This window comes from Oncorhynchus mykiss, chromosome 5, assembly GCF_013265735.2.
Source record: "Oncorhynchus mykiss isolate Arlee chromosome 5, USDA_OmykA_1.1, whole genome shotgun sequence".
Lineage (NCBI taxonomy): Eukaryota > Metazoa > Chordata > Actinopteri > Salmoniformes > Salmonidae > Oncorhynchus > Oncorhynchus mykiss.
The window spans coordinates 93,893,201-93,909,350 of record NC_048569.1 but is presented as its reverse complement, the minus strand read 5'-3'; the positions used below and the strand labels follow the sequence as shown (position 1 = coordinate 93,909,350).

General features: G+C 44.9%; 1 protein-coding gene across 1 annotated transcript in view; it reads left to right on the top strand.

Moving 5' to 3' along the window:
• The window catches only part of atf6 (activating transcription factor 6), a 124,446-nt gene that overhangs the window by 24,898 nt on the left and 83,398 nt on the right, over positions 1-16,150 (top strand). Inside the window, exon 7 of the mRNA XM_036978881.1 lies at positions 10,644-10,795. Within this exon, the coding sequence (XP_036834776.1) occupies positions 10,644-10,795 (152 nt within the window). The remainder of the gene's footprint in view (positions 1-10,643; positions 10,796-16,150) is intronic.

Sequence of the window (16,150 nt, the reverse complement as noted above, 5' to 3'; positions counted from 1 at the left end):
ATATGGATGTTCAGTCTCTAGTCAACCGGTATACTCACCACTACTGGTGGGTCGATCCATACAGGGATGTTCAGTCTCTAGTCAACCGGTATACTCACCAGTACTGGTTGGTCAATCCATATATGGATGTTCAGTCTCTAGTCTAGTCAACTGGTATACTCACCACTACTGGTGGGTCAATCCGTACAGGGATGTTCAGTCTCTAGTCAACCGGTATGCTCACCAGTACTGGTTGGTCAATCCGTACAGGGATGTTCAGTCTCTAGTCAACAGGTATACTCACCACCACTGGTTGGTCAATCCATATATGGATGTTCAGTCTCTAGTCAACTGGTATACTCACCACTACTGGTGGGTCAATCCGTACAGGGATGTTCAGTCTCTAGTCAACCGGTATACTCACCAGTACTGGTTGGTCAATCCGTACAGGGATGTTCAGTCTCTAGTCAACCGGTATACTCACCACCACTGGTTGGTCAATCCGTACAGGGATGTTCAGTCTAGTCAACAGGTATACTCACCACTACTGGTGGGTCGATCCATATATGGATGTTCAGTCTCTAGTCAACAGGTATACTCACCACTACTGGTGGGTCGATCCATACAGGGATGTTCAGTCTCTAGTCAACCGGTATACTCACCACCACTGGTTGGTCAATCCATATATGGATGTTCAGTCTCTAGTCAACCGGTATACTCACCACTACTGGTGGGTCGATCCATACAGGGATGTTCAGTCTCTAGTCAACCGGTATACTCACCACCACTGGTTGGTCAATCCATATATGGATGTTCAGTCTCTAGTCTAGTCAACAGGTATACTCACCACTACTGGTGGGTCGATCCATACAGGGATGTTCAGTCTCTAGTCAACCGGTATACTCACCAGTACTGGTGGGTCAATCCATATATGGATGTTCAGTCTCTAGTCAACAGGTATACTCACCACTACTGGTTGGTCAATCCATATATGGATGTTCAGTCTCTAGTCTAGTCAACTGGTATACTCACCAGTACTGGTTGGTCAATCCGTACAGGGATGTTCAGTCTCTAGTCAACAGGTATACTCACCACTACTGGTGGGTCGATCCATATATGGATGTTCAGTCTCTAGTCAACCGGTATACTCACCAGTACTGGTTGGTCAATCCATATATGGATGTTCAGTCTCTAGTCAACCGGTATACTCACCAGTACTGGTTGGTCAATCCATATATGGATGTTCAGTCTCTAGTCAACAGGTATACTCACCACTACTGGTGGGTCGATCCATACAGGGATGTTCAGTCTCTAGTCAACCGGTATACTCACCAGTACTGGTTGGTCAATCCATATATGGATGTTCAGTCTCTAGTCAACAGGTATACTCACCACTACTGGTTGGTCAATCCATATATGGATGTTCAGTCTCTAGTCAACCGGTATACTCACCAGTACTGGTTGGTCAATCCGTACAGGGATGTTCAGTCTCTAGTCAACCGGTATACTCACCAGTACTGGTTGGTCAATCCGTACAGGGATGTTCAGTCTCTAGTCAACCGGAATACTCACCAGTACTGGTTGGTCAATCCGTACAGGGATGTTCAGTCTCTAGTCAACCGGTATACTCACCAGTACTGGTTGGTCAATCCGTACAGGGATGTTCAGTCTCTAGTCAACCGGTATACTCACCACCACTGGTTGGTCAATCCGTACAGGGATGTTCAGTCTCTAGTCAACCGGTATACTCACCAGTACTGGTTGGTCAATCCGTACAGGGATGTTCAGTCTCTAGTCAACCGGTATACTCACCACCACTGGTTGGTCAATCCGTACAGGGATGTTCAGTCTCTAGTCAACAGGTATACTCACCACCACTGGTTGGTCAATCCGTACAGGGATGTTCAGTCTCTAGTCAACCGGTATACTCACCAGTACTGGTTGGTCAATCCGTACAGGGATGTTCAGTCTCTAGTCTAGTCAACAGGTATACTCACCACCACTGGTTGGTCAATCCGTACAGGGATGTTCAGTCTCTAGTCAACAGGTATACTCACCACCACTGGTTGGTCAATCCGTACAGGGATGTTCAGTCTCTAGTCAACAGGTATACTCACCACTACTGGTGGGTCGATCCATACAGGGATGTTCAGTCTCTAGTCAACCGGTATACTCACCACCACTGGTTGGTCGATCCATATATGGATGTTCAGTCTCTAGTCAACCGGTATACTCACCACCACTTGTTGGTCAATCCGTACAGGGATGTTCAGTCTCTAGTCAACCGGTATACTCACCACCACTGGTTGGTCAATCCGTACAGGGATGTTCAGTCTCTAGTCAACCGGTATACTCACCAGTACTGGTTGGTCAATCCATACAGGGATGTTCAGTCTCTAGTCAACCGGTATACTCACCACCACTTGTTGGTCAATCCGTACAGGGATGTTCAGTCTCTAGTCTAGTCAACAGGTATACTCACCACTACTGGTGGGTCAATCCATATATGGATGTTCAGTCTCTAGTCAACCGGTATACTCACCACCACTTGTTGGTCAATCCATATATGGATGTTCAGTCTCTAGTCAACCGGTATACTCACCACCACTGGTTGGTCAATCCGTACAGGGATGTTCAGTCTCTAGTCAACCGATATACTCACCACTACTGGTTGGTCAATCCATATATGGATGTTCAGTCTCTAGTCAACTGGTATACTCACCACCACTGGTTGGTCAATCCATATATGGATGTTCAGTCTCTAGTCAACCGGTATACTCACCACCACTGGTTGGTCAATCCATATATGGATGTTCAGTCTCTAGTCAACCGGTATACTCACCACCACTGGTTGGTCAATCCATATATGGATGTTCAGTCTCAAACCGCCTTTTGATTTGAACGTTTTGGGGGAAACGGAGTCCCATTCTAGGGGTTTGTTTTTCTGTCCCGGGTTACCCCAGTGGGAGGAGTTTGAACCGGGTAAAAAAAAGTGATTGCATTCGGTTTGGAACCGGCCTTTCTCCCGGGAGTGAGCCAGGTGCCCCGCTCTGGTGCCCCGCTCTGGTACCCCAGTGAGCCAGGTGCCCCGCTCTGGTGCCCCAGTGAGCCAAGTGCCCCAGTGAGCCAGGTGCCCCGCTCTGGTGCCCCAGTGAGCCAGGTGCCCCGCTCTGGTGCCCCGCTCTGGTGCCCCAGTGAGCCCTGTGCCCCGCTCTGGTGCCCCAGTGAGCCAGGTGCCCCGCTCTGGTGAGCCAGGTGCCCTGCTCTGGCCGACGGCAAAGTCGGTCTCAAAACAAATAATAATCAATCACGTGGAGTGATGAGAAGGATTCAGTGTTTTCACATGTAGAAGTGACTGCTTTTGATAACGTGTTATCTGCCTTCCCAGTGAAAACAACTAGTTTTACAATTGAAACACTATGTTTCTGGACGATGCAACTAGCTTGCTTGTAGACAACATGACCAAGCGGAGCAGATTAGTTTACTGGTGATCTTCCCTCCCTTCTTTCACGCGTTGACGTGATTGGTCCATTGTCGGTTCAACGCGGCCAGTGCAATAGAGTGAGCGGAGGGGCGATTTGCACGTGGAGCTTGGCGAAAGGAGGCACGATATGTTGGCGACATTGTATATCCCAAACCCAACCTTAATTTACTCCAAACTCCGTTTTAGACTGCCTTTATGACCAAACATTTTCCTATTTACACTCTGTAGTCAATTATGACACTATAATAAATGTTTCTGACTCATATCGATGCCACGTTGGTTTTTGGAGGGCAGTCGATCTGTAAAGCATTAGGGAAGTTTTGGGTGGGAGTTTGGGAGGGTGTTGTGTATCGTTGGCCAGCAGATGTCGCCCTATCTCTACTTTCGTTGACCCTCTTTTTAGGATCTGTGTTTAATCATTTGTGAGTCAATGTTTTAGTAGTGTTTCCTTACCTCGGCCCACCAGCCTGTGTTTCATTCAGACCTACCAATCTGATCCTCTTTCTGATCTTCTACCTCAGCTGAGTCTGGGCCAATACAGTCTGCCCGGGACTAAACCAACACTGGAATATTTGACCTCTGTAGTCTTGAATGTGAATTTGAACCACATTTTTAGTTTAGAGTTTGAATATAACTTTCTCTCTAGATCAGGGCTCTCCATCCCTCTTCCTGGAGAGCTACCGTCCTGTAGGTTTACACTACAACCCTAATCTAGCGCACCTAATTCCTGTTAAGTAGCAGTTAGCTGCTAGCCGTCATGGAAACGGAGCAGGCTAACGCTAGTAGTGCTTAACCCTCTAGTGTTTTTATCCACGACTGGGCACAAATGCTTTAGGTGTGAGATGACTTCCACACAATCACAAGATTAAGATAAGGTGGAACTGAACAATGGACAGGGATTTGTCTGCCCTAAATGCACCACCATCAAGCAACTCCGGGAAGAGATCCTCCAGCTGCTCGCTCGGCTGCGAGAAAAGGATTACCTGCTTTCTAAGTGCACCAACCTTGCTGTAACCCAGACAAACCCAATCCCATTTTTAAATCCCTCCTGTAGCAAACGAGGTAGTAAAAAAGACCAAGAGTGATCAGATAAAGCAACATCAACAATAGAGGATGTGTCAGTAGAAAGCCCCTTGGTAATAACCAGGTCCAGAGTATGACTGCGGTTATGGGTGGGCCCAGTAGAAAGCCCCTTGGTAATAACCAGGTCCAGAGTATGGCTGTGGTTATGGGTGGGCCCGGTAACATGTTGGAAAAAGTCCATGAAGCTCAAAACATTCATAAATTCAATGGTCTTGGAGTCAGTCTCTTTGTCAACATGAATATTAAAATTCCGCAACACAATGATTTTTAAAATAAAGAGTGAAGAAAAAGCAGCCAACAATTTGGAACTCCTTCAATACTGTTGGAAAAGCATTCCAGGTGAAGCTGGTTGAGAGAATGATCTTGGTCGGTCCACAGATCGTAGGCAGGCCAATATTTTTCCCCATCGAGCTGTCCACAATGATGGTGGTCTTGATGGAATCCAATGAGGGAAGAGGGGGAGCAGGGTCTTGAGTCCGCGACCTCCTGAACTGTGGTGGTCGTGGAGAAGGTGCCACTGGGCGGCCACCACCTGGTGATATACTCCCAGGAACCGTCACATCTGGAGGAAACATGGTGATGGCAGCATCATGCTGTGGTGATGTTTTTCAGTGGCAGGGACTGGGAGACTAGTCAGGATCAAGTGGAAAGATAAACAGAGCAAAGTACAGAGCAATCCCTGATGGAAACCTGCTCCAGGGCGCTCTGGACCTCAGACTGGGGAGAAGGTTCACCTTCAAACAGGACAACAACCCTAAGCACACAGCCAAGACAATGCCAGAGTGGCTTCAGGACAAGTCTCTGAATGTCCTTGAGTGGCCCAGACTTGAACCCAATCGAACATCTCTGATGTGACATGAAAGTGGCTGTAACGCTCCCCATCCAACCTGACAAGAGCTTAAGAGGATCTGCAGAGAAGAATTGGAGAAACTCCCCAAATACAGGTGTGCCAAGCTTGTAGCGTCATACCCAAGAAGACGCAAGGCTGTAATCGCTGCCAAAGGTGCTTCAAGAAAGTCCAGAGTAAAGGGGCTGAATACTTGATATTTCAGTATTTTTATTTTTGCGTTGTCATTATTGGGTATTGTGTGTAGATTGATGAGGGGGGGGGGGGGGGGGACAATTAAATACATTTTAGAATAAGGCTGTAACCTAACAAAGTGTGGAAAAAGTCAAGGGGTCTGAATACTTTTTAAATGCCAGACAGGCTCTAATCTGATCACTAATCATTTGAGAGATATCCTACACCTGCAAACCTACTGTATATGAACTTTCCTCCACATCTAAATGAGATGCGTTTGCAGCATATTTTAGAGATGAGATTAACAAACATTAGGCTGGGTATCAGTCAAGAAAGACCTGATAAGAAGTTTGATATGTGCCCTAGCCTACAACGCAAAGTTAATTTGGAGTTATTTTCCCTATTTGACACAGACATGCCCAGCAAAGTGATATCACAACTTAAGCCTTCTACACCTAGGTTTTCTTTCAAAAACAAAGGACATTTCTAAGTGACTCCAAACTTTTGAAAGATAAGTGTATATGGCTCACAACTTCCTCTCTAACTAAATCAAGTAAATACAGAGTTACTTATTGTTTGAGCCAAAGTACAGAGAGAGAATCTGGACGAACATTTTAATTCATGGGAAATAAAGATACAACACCAGGATAAAAAAACCTTTGTCATTTTAGATTCTGAACTAAATTTCGAATCACACATTAGGAATGTGACCAAAATAGCTTTTACCACCTGAGGAACATTGCCACGGTGTGGCCATTTCTCTCCCAGGCTGATAGAGAGACTCATCCATGCTTTTATTACAAGCAGGCTTGACTACTGTAATGCTCTCCTGTCTAGTCTACCCAAGAAAGCCATTGGTCAACTGCAAAACATACAGATTGTTGCAGCACAGATTTAATACCAAGATGGTGTAGCAGTCAGACGTCTTTGTCTTTTGTCCTGTCGTGTCCCTTGTATATATCTTTTTACATGTTTTTCTTCGCATATCTTTTAAAAATATTTTGCTAAACCTCAACTTCTAAATACTCTCCTGCAACCCGCCTCACCCAATGTGGCGTGGATCTGCTTTTTTCTAAAATATTTCTATTTACTTTGGATCTGGAGTCCCTCAACTGAAGCTAGCGAGCTAACTACCTACCAGCTATCAGTTAGCAAACCATTGCTAGTTGGTCATCAGCTAACCTTTTAGCTTGGAAAGCTCTCGCCAGTTCGAACAACGTGACTCAAACCAGAGCATAACGGACCTATTTCTCTCCATATCCAGATGGCCTGCAGAGTTCTGTATTACTATGCAAGTCTGTATCCAAACAATTTGAGCTTCTACTTCTAAAAATGCACCTTTCCAGAAACAAGTCTCACTGTTGCCGCTTCCTATAGACCTCCTTCTGCCCCCAGCTGTGCCCTCGATACTATATGTGAACTGATTGCCCCCCATCTATCTTCTGAACTCGTGCTACTAGGTGACCTAAACTGGGACATGCTTAACACCCCTGCTATCCTACAATCCAAGCTTGATGCCTTCAATCTCACACAAATGATCAATGAACCTACCAGGTTCAACTCCAAATCCGTAAACACAGGCACCCTCATAGATGTCATCCTAACTAACTCGCCCTCCAAATACACCTCTGGTGTTTTCAATCGAGATCACTGCCTCATTGCCTCATTGCCTGCATCCGTAATCGGTCTGCGACCAAACGACTACCCCTCATCACTGTCAAATGCTCTCTAAAACACTTCTGCGAGCAGGCCTTTCTAATTGACCTGGCCGGGGTATCCTGGAATGACATTGACCTCATCCCGTCAGTAGATGATGCCTGGCTATTCTTTAAAAGTGCCTTCCTCACCATCTTAAATATGCATGCCCCACTCCAAAAAAATATAGAACTAGGAATAGATATAGTCAGTCCTTGGTTCACTCCAGACCCTCTTCAAAGGGGGTGACACTCTAGACCCAAACTGCTATATCTATCCTACCCTGTCTTTCTAAGGTCTTCGAAAGCCAAGTTAATAAACAGATTACCGACCATTTAGAATCCCACCGTACCTTCTCCGCTATGCAATCTGGTTTCAGAGCTGGTCATGGGTGCACCTCAGCCACGCTCAAGGTCCTAAACGACATCATCACCGCCATCGATAAGAGACATTACCGTGCAGCCGTATTCATAGACTTGGCCAAGGCTTTCGACTCTGTCAATCACCACATTCTTATTGGCAGACTCGACAGCCTTGGTTTCTCAAATGATTGCCTCGCCTGGTTTTCCAACTACTTCTCTGACAGAGTTCAGTGTGTCAAATCGGAGGGCCTGTTGTCCGGACCTCTGGCAGTCTCTATGGGGGTGCCACAGGGTTCAATCCTCGGGCCGACTCTCTTCTCTGTATACATCAATGATGTTGCTCTTGCTGCTGGAGATTCTCTGGTACACATCTACGCAGACGACACCATTCTGTATACTTCTGGCACCTCTTTGGACACTGTGTTAACTAACCTTCTGGTGAGCTTTAATGCCATACAACTCTCCTTCCGTGGCCTCCAACTGCTCTTAAACGCAAGTAAAACTAAATGCATGCTATTCAACCGATCACTGCCCGCACCTGCTCGCCCGTCCAGCATCACTACTCTGGACGGCTCTGACTTAGAATACGTGGACAACTACAAATACCTTGGTGTCTGGTTAGACTGTAAACTCTCCTTCCAGACTCACATTAAGCATCTCCAATCCAAAATTAAATCTAGAATTGGCTTCCTATATCAAAACAAAGCATCCTTCACTCATGCTACCAAACGTACCCTCATAAAACTGACCATCCTACCGATCCTCGAGTTCGTAGTCTATCGCAGTGCCATCCGTTTTGTCACCAAAGCCCCATATACTACCCACCATTGCAACCTGTACGCTCTCATTGGTTGGCTCTCGCTTCATACGCATCGCCTAACCCTCTGGCTTCAGGTTATCTACAAGTCTCTGCTAGGTAAAGCCCCGCCTTATCTCAGCTCACTGGTCACCATAGCAGCACCCACTCGTAGCACGCGCTCCAGCAGGTATATCTCACTGGTCACCCCCAAAGCCAATTCCTCCTTTGGTCGTTTTTCCTTCCAGTTCTCTGCTGCCAATGACTGGAACGAGCTGCAAAAATCTCTGAAGCTGGAGACTCGTATCTCCCTCACTAACTTCAAGCACCAGCTTTCAGAGCATCTCACAGATCACTGCACCTGTACATAGCCCATCTGTAAACAGCCCATCTATCTACCTACCTCATCCCCATACTGTATTTATTTATTTATCTTGCTCCTTTGCATCCCAGTATCTCTACTTGCACATTCATCTTCTGCACATCTACCATTCCAGTGTTTAATTGCTATATTGTAATTACTTCTTCACCATGGCCTATTTATTCCCTTAACTCCCTTATCTTACCTCATTTGCACACACTGTATATAGACTTTTTGTTTTCTATTGTTCTACTGTATTATTGACTATGTTTGTTCATTACCTGTGTAACTGTGTTGTTGTATGTGTTGAATTGCTATGCTTTATCTTGGCCAGGTCGCAGTTGCAAATGAGAACTTGTTCTCAACTAGCCTACCTGGTTAAATAAAGGTGTTCTCAACTAGCCTACCTGGTTAAATAAAGGTGTTCTCAACTAGCCTACCTGGTTAAATAAAGGTGAAATATTATTATTTTTTAAAGATGCAGACCAAGACCAGACGGAGAGCACATATTACACTGGTTTAAAACACTGACTGCCTGTGAGTTTTACAATACATTTTAATATTCTTCTATTGGTTTTTAAATCAATCCATGATTGTGCACCACAATACATGTCAGACATGCTTTTAAGTTATGTACCCAGTAGGTCCTTCAGGTCCTCTGGCCTTCTAACTATCCCAAAGCCTCGGACCAGGAGGCATGGAGAGACAGTATTTTAACTATCCCAAATCCTAGGACCAGGAGGCATGGAGAGACAGCCTTTTAACTATCCCAAAGCCTCGGACCAGGAGGCATGGAGAGACAGTCTTTTAACTATCCCAAAGCCTAGGACCAAGAGGCATGGAGAGACAGCCTTTAGTTACTATAGTTACCATGCCGCCAGCCTCTGGAATAGCTTGCCGGGGGGATGGGGGGTGAAACTGTGGACGTATTGAAGAGATCATCCACGTTCCTTTATCAGCGCTGTAGCTTTGTCTAATCTCATCATCATTAACGCTGACAGGTCATTTAGCAGGAGACGGACGGACGGACGGGGGGGGGGGCTGTGCCAGTGTTTCTGTGTGATGGATGGTTCCTGGTACAGAGAGTGGTTTGACACTGCGCTGTGGGCCACAGCTTTAAACCATGGACATGGTGTTTTATAAACATTAGTATTGTATTACATTAGTATATATATTACCGTGAGACCGCCACGCTAACTGTCCAGTTAGTTACCCAGTGTTCAGTTCTCCTACATGTGGGGAGAAGGGAGTTCTATTAATGCTCAGGGGTTAATGCAGGGTCGCTGAGAGGTCAGAGGGTAGAAGGAACTCTGGGTGCACTCTGTACAGACAGTACCACTGGGGAAGGGGGGGGGGCTTTTTGAGACGGACCAGACAGTACCACTGGGGAAGGGGGGGACCGCTTTTTAAGACGGACCAGACAGTACCACTGGGGAAGGGGGGGACCGCTTTTTGAGACGGACCAGACAGTACCACTGGGGAAGGGGGGGGGGGGGTTAATGCAGGGTCGCTGAGAGGTCAGAGGGTAGAAGGAACTCTGGGTGCACTCTGTACAGACAGTAGCACTGGGGAAGGGGGGGACCGCTTTTTGAGACGGACCAGACAGTACCACTGGGGAAGGGGGGGACCGCTTTTTGAGACGGACCAGACAGTAGCACTGGGGAAGGGGGGCCGCTTTTTAAGACGGACCAGACAGTAGCACTGGGGAAGAGGGGCTCCCAGCTGTCACGGGTGACCAAGTGCTCTGGTGTTTTTGTAGTTAGCGACTGGCGAGGAATACCGAAACGCACAGCTTATTATTTAATAACAGCTCAGTAAAGGTATATAATATAATCTAAGTGTTGTTTGTCCCCTCCTAACAGGTGGTCCGTTGGTGCTGTGCCAGCCGGCCCAGGTGCTGCAGATCCACACTCCACAGGCAGTCACCGGGCACCTGGTTACCATGCCAACACTGACCCAAGAGAGGCCCGCCCCCATTGCAGTCACACTCCACAGCCCTGGCTCTGACGAAGATGTAAGTGTGTGTGTGTGTCTGCTGTGTGTGAGAGAGAGAGTGTGTCCTACATGTCTGGGTTTGCTCGTATGCCTCTGATTTCATTCTCCAATGGAAGACTGTATCTCCCTCTGTGGTGCTGGTTCCTCTTCACTTCATTGATTTTAATTCCTGGGTGAAATACGAAAACACAAAATGGCAGCTAGAAAAAAAAATAGCCACCATTATTATTGATGATGCTGTCAGTCTTTTTTCTAGACTGACAGAAACTAGATTCACAGCATCCAGGATTGACATACAGCTGAGCTTAATTTAATGTCAAATCAAATTTGATTAGTCGCATGCGCCGAATACAACAGGTGTAGTAGACCTTACAGTGAAATGCTGAATACAACAGGTGTAGTAGACCTTACAGTGAAATGCTGAATACAACAGCTGTAGGTAGACCTTACAGTGAAATGCTGAATACAACAGGTGTAGTAGACCTTACAGTGAAATGCTGAATACAACAGGTGTAGTAGACCTCACAGTGAAATGCTGAATACAACAGGTGTAGGTAGACCTAACAGTGAAATGCTGAATACAACAGGTGTAGTAGACCTGACAGTGAAATGCTGAATACAACAGGTGTAGTAGACCTCACAGTGAAATGCTGAATACAACAGGTGTAGTAGACCTTACAGTGAAATGCTGAATACAACAGGTGTAGTAGACCTTACAGTGAAATGCTGAATACAACAGGTGTAGTAGACCTCACAGTGAAATGCTGAATACAACAGGTGTAGGTAGACCTAACAGTGAAATGCTGAATACAACAGGTGTAGTAGACCTGACAGTGAAATGCCGAATACAACAGGTGTAGTAGACCTTACAGTGAAATGCTGAATACAACAGGTGTAGTAGACCTTACAGTGAAATGCTGAATACAACAGGTGTAGTAGACCTTACAGTGAAATGCTGAATACAACAGGTGTAGTAGACCTTACAGTGAAATGCTGAATACAACAGGTGTAGTAGACCTTACAGTGAAATGCTGAATACAACAGGTGTAGTAGACCTTACAGTGAAATGCTGAATACAACAGGTGTAGTAGGCCTTACAGTGAAATGCTGAATACAACAGGTGTAGTAGACCTTACAGTGAAATGCTGAATACAACAGGTGTAGTAGACCTTACAGTGAAATGCTGAATACAACAGGTGTAGTAGACCTTACAGTGAAATGCTGAATACAACAGGTGTAGTAGACCTTACAGTGAAATGCTGAATACAACAGGTGTAGTAGGCCTTACAGTGAAATGCTGAATACAACAGGTGTAGTAGACCTTACAGTGAAATGCTGAATACAACAGGTGTAGTAGACCTTACAGTGAAATGCCGAATACAACAGGTGTAGTAGACCTCACAGTGAAATGCTGAATACAACAGGTGTAGTAGACCTTACAGTGAAATGCTGAATACAACAGGTGTAGTAGACCTTACAGTGAAATGCTGAATACAACAGGTGTAGTAGACCTGACAGTGAAATGCTGAATACAACAGGTGTAGTAGACCTTACAGTGAAATGCTGAATACAACAGGTGTAGTAGACCTTACAGTGAAATGCTGAATACAACAGGTGTAGTAGACCTTACAGTGAAATGCTGAATACAACAGGTGTAGTAGACCTTACAGTGAAATGCTGAATACAACAGGTGTAGTAGACCTTACAGTGAAATGCTGAATACGACAGGTGTAGATAGACCTTACAGTGAAATGGTGAATACAACAGGTGTAGTAGACCTTACAGTGAAATGCTGAATACAACAGGTGTAGTAGACCTTACAGTGAAATGCTGAATACAACAGGTGTAGGTAGACCTCAGTGAAATGCTGAATACAACAGGTGTAGTAGACCTTACAGTGAAATGCTGAATACAACAGGTGTAGTAGACCTTACAGTGAAATGCTGAATACAACAGGTGTAGTAGACCTTACAGTGAAATGCTGAATACAACAGGTGTAGTAGACCTTACAGTGAAATGCTGAATACAACAGGTGTAGTAGACCTAACAGTGAAATGCTGAATACAACAGGTGTAGTAGACCTTACAGTGAAATGCTGAATACAACAGGTGTAGTAGACCTTACAGTGAAATGCTGAATACAACAGGTGTAGTAGACCTTACAGTGAAATGCTGAATACAACAGGTGTAGTAGACCTTACAGTGAAATGCTGAATACAACAGGTGTAGTAGACCTTACAGTGAAATGCTGAATACAACAGGTGTAGTAGACCTTACAGTGAAATGCTGAATACAACAGGTGTAGTAGACCTTACAGTGAAATGCTGAATACAACAGGTGTAGTAGACCTTACAGTGAAATGCTTAGTACAACAGGTGTAGTAGACCTTACAGTGAAATGCTTAGTACAACAGGTGTAGTAGACCTTACAGTGAAATGCTGAATACAACAGGTGTAGTAGACCTTACAGTGAAATGCTGAATACAACAGGTGTAGTAGACCTTACAGTGAAATGCTGAATACAACAGGTGTAGGTAGACCTTACAGTGAAATGCTGAATACAACAGGTGTAGTAGACCTTACAGTGAAATGCTGAATACAACAGGTGTAGTAGACCTTACAGTGAAATGCTGAATACAACAGGTGTAGTAGACCTTACAGTAAAATGCTGAATACAACAGGTGTAGTAGACCTTACAGTGAAATGCTGAATACAACAGGTGTAGTAGACCTTACAGTGAAATGCTGAATACAACAGGTGTAGTAGACCTCACAGTGAAATGCTGAATACAACAGGTGTAGTAGACCTTACAGTGAAATGCTGAATACAACAGGTGTAGTAGACCTGACAGTGAAATGCTGAATACAACAGGTGTAGTAGACCTCACAGTGAAATGCTGAATACAACAGGTGTAGTAGACCTTACAGTGAAATGCTGAATACAACAGGTGTAGTAGACCTTACAGGGAAATGCTGAATACAACAGGTGTAGTAGACCTTACAGTGAAATGCTGAATACAACAGGTGTAGTAGACCTTACAGTGAAATGCTGAATACAACAGGTGTAGTAGACCTTACAGTGAAATGCTGAATACAACAGGTGTAGTAGACTTTACAGTGAAATGCTGAATACAACAGGTGTAGTAGACTTTACAGTGAAATGCTGAATACAACAGGTGTAGTAGACCTCACAGTGAAATGCTGAATACAACAGGTGTAGTAGACCTTACAGTGAAATGATGAATACAACAGGTGTAGTAGACCTTACAGTGAAATGATGAATACAACAGGTGTAGTAGACCTTACAGTGAAATGCCGAATACAACAGGTATAGTAGACCTTACAGTGAAATGCTGAATACAACAGGTGTAGGTAGACCTTACAGTGAAATGCTGAATACAACAGGTGTAGGTAGACCTTACAGTGAAATGCTGAATACAACAGGTATAGTAGACCTTACAGTGAAATGCTGAATACAACAGGTGTAGTAGACCTTACAGTGAAATGCTGAATACAACAGGTGTAGTAGACCTTACATTGAAATGCTGAATACAACAGGTGTAGTAGACCTTACAGTGAAATGCTGAATACAACAGGTGTAGTAGACCTTACAGTGAAATGCTGAATACAACAGGTGTAGTAGACCTTACAGTGAAATGCTGAATACAGCAGGTGTAGTAGACCTCACAGCGAAATGCTGAATACAACAGGTGTAGTAGACCTTACAGTGAAATGCTGAATACAACAGGTGTAGTAGACCTTACAGTGAAATGCTGAATACAACAGGTGTAGTAGACCTTACAGTGAAATGCTGAATACAACAGGTGTAGGTAGACCTTACAGTGAAATGCTGAATACAACAGGTGTAGTAGACCTTACAGTGAAATGCTGAATACAACAGGTGTAGTAGACCTTACAGTGAAATGCTGAATACAAACAACAGGTGTAGTAGACCTTACAGTGAAATGCTGAATACAAACAACAGGTGTAGTAGACCTTACAGTGAAATGCTGAATACAACAGGTGTAGTACACCTAACCGTGAAATGCTGAATACAACAGGTGTAGGTAGACCTTACAGTGAAATGCTGAATACAACAGGTAGACCTTACAGTGAAATGCTGAATACAACAGGTGTAGGTAGACCTCAGTGAAATGCTGAATACAACAGGTGTAGTAGACCTTACAGTGAAATGCTGAATACAACAGGTGTAGGTAGACCTCAGTGAAATGCTGAATACAACAGGTGTAGTAGACCTTACAGTGAAATGCTGAATACAACAGGTAGACCTTACAGTGAAATGCTGAATACAACAGGTGTAGTAGACCTTACAGTGAAATGCTGAATACAACAGGTGTAGTAGACCTTACAGTGAAATGCCGAATACAACAGGTGTAGTAGACCTCACAGTGAAATGCTGAATACAACAGGTGTAGTAGACCTTACAGTGAAATGCTGAATACAACAGGTGTAGTAGACCTCACAGTGAAATGCTGAATACAACAGGTGTAGTAGACCTTACAGTGAAATGCTGAATACAACAGGTGTAGGTAGACCTCAGTGAAATGCTGAATACAACAGGTGTAGTAGACCTTACAGTGAAATGCTGAATACAGCAGGTGTAGTAGACCTCACAGTGAAATGCTGAATACAACAGGTGTAGTAGGCCTTACAGTGAAATGGTGAATACAACAGGTGTAGTAGACCTTACAGTGAAATGCTGAATACAACAGGTGTAGTAGACCTTACAGTGAAATGCTGAATACAACAGGTGTAGTAGACCTTACAGTGAAATGCTGAATACAACAGGTGTAGTAGACCTTACAGTGAAATGCTGAATACAACAGGTGTAGTAGACCTTACAGTGAAATGCTGAATACAACAGGTGTAGTAGACCTTACAGTGAAATGCTGAATACAACAGGTGTAGTAGACCTTACAGTGAAATGTTGACAGGTACTGGTACAGAGTCAATGTGCGGGGGCACCGGTTAGTCAAGGTAATTGAGGTAATATGTACATGTAGGTAGAGTTATTACAGTGACTATGTGGTTTGAGTCTTTTAGGGCCTTCCTCTGACACCGCCTGGTATCGAGGTCCTTGGATGGCCGGAAGCTTGGCCCCAGTAATGTTCTGGGCCGTACGCACTACCCTCTGTAGTGCCTTGCGGTCGGAGGCCGAGTAGTTGCCATACCAGGCAGTGATGCAATCAGTCAGGCAGGATGCTCTCGATGGTGCAGCTGTAGAACCTTTTGAGGATCTGAGGATCCATGCCAAATCTTTTCAGTCTCCTGGGGGGGGGGGGGGGGGGGTTGTTGTCCTGGCACCACACGGCCAGGTCTCTGACCTCCTCCCTTTAGGTAGTCTCGTCGTTGTCGG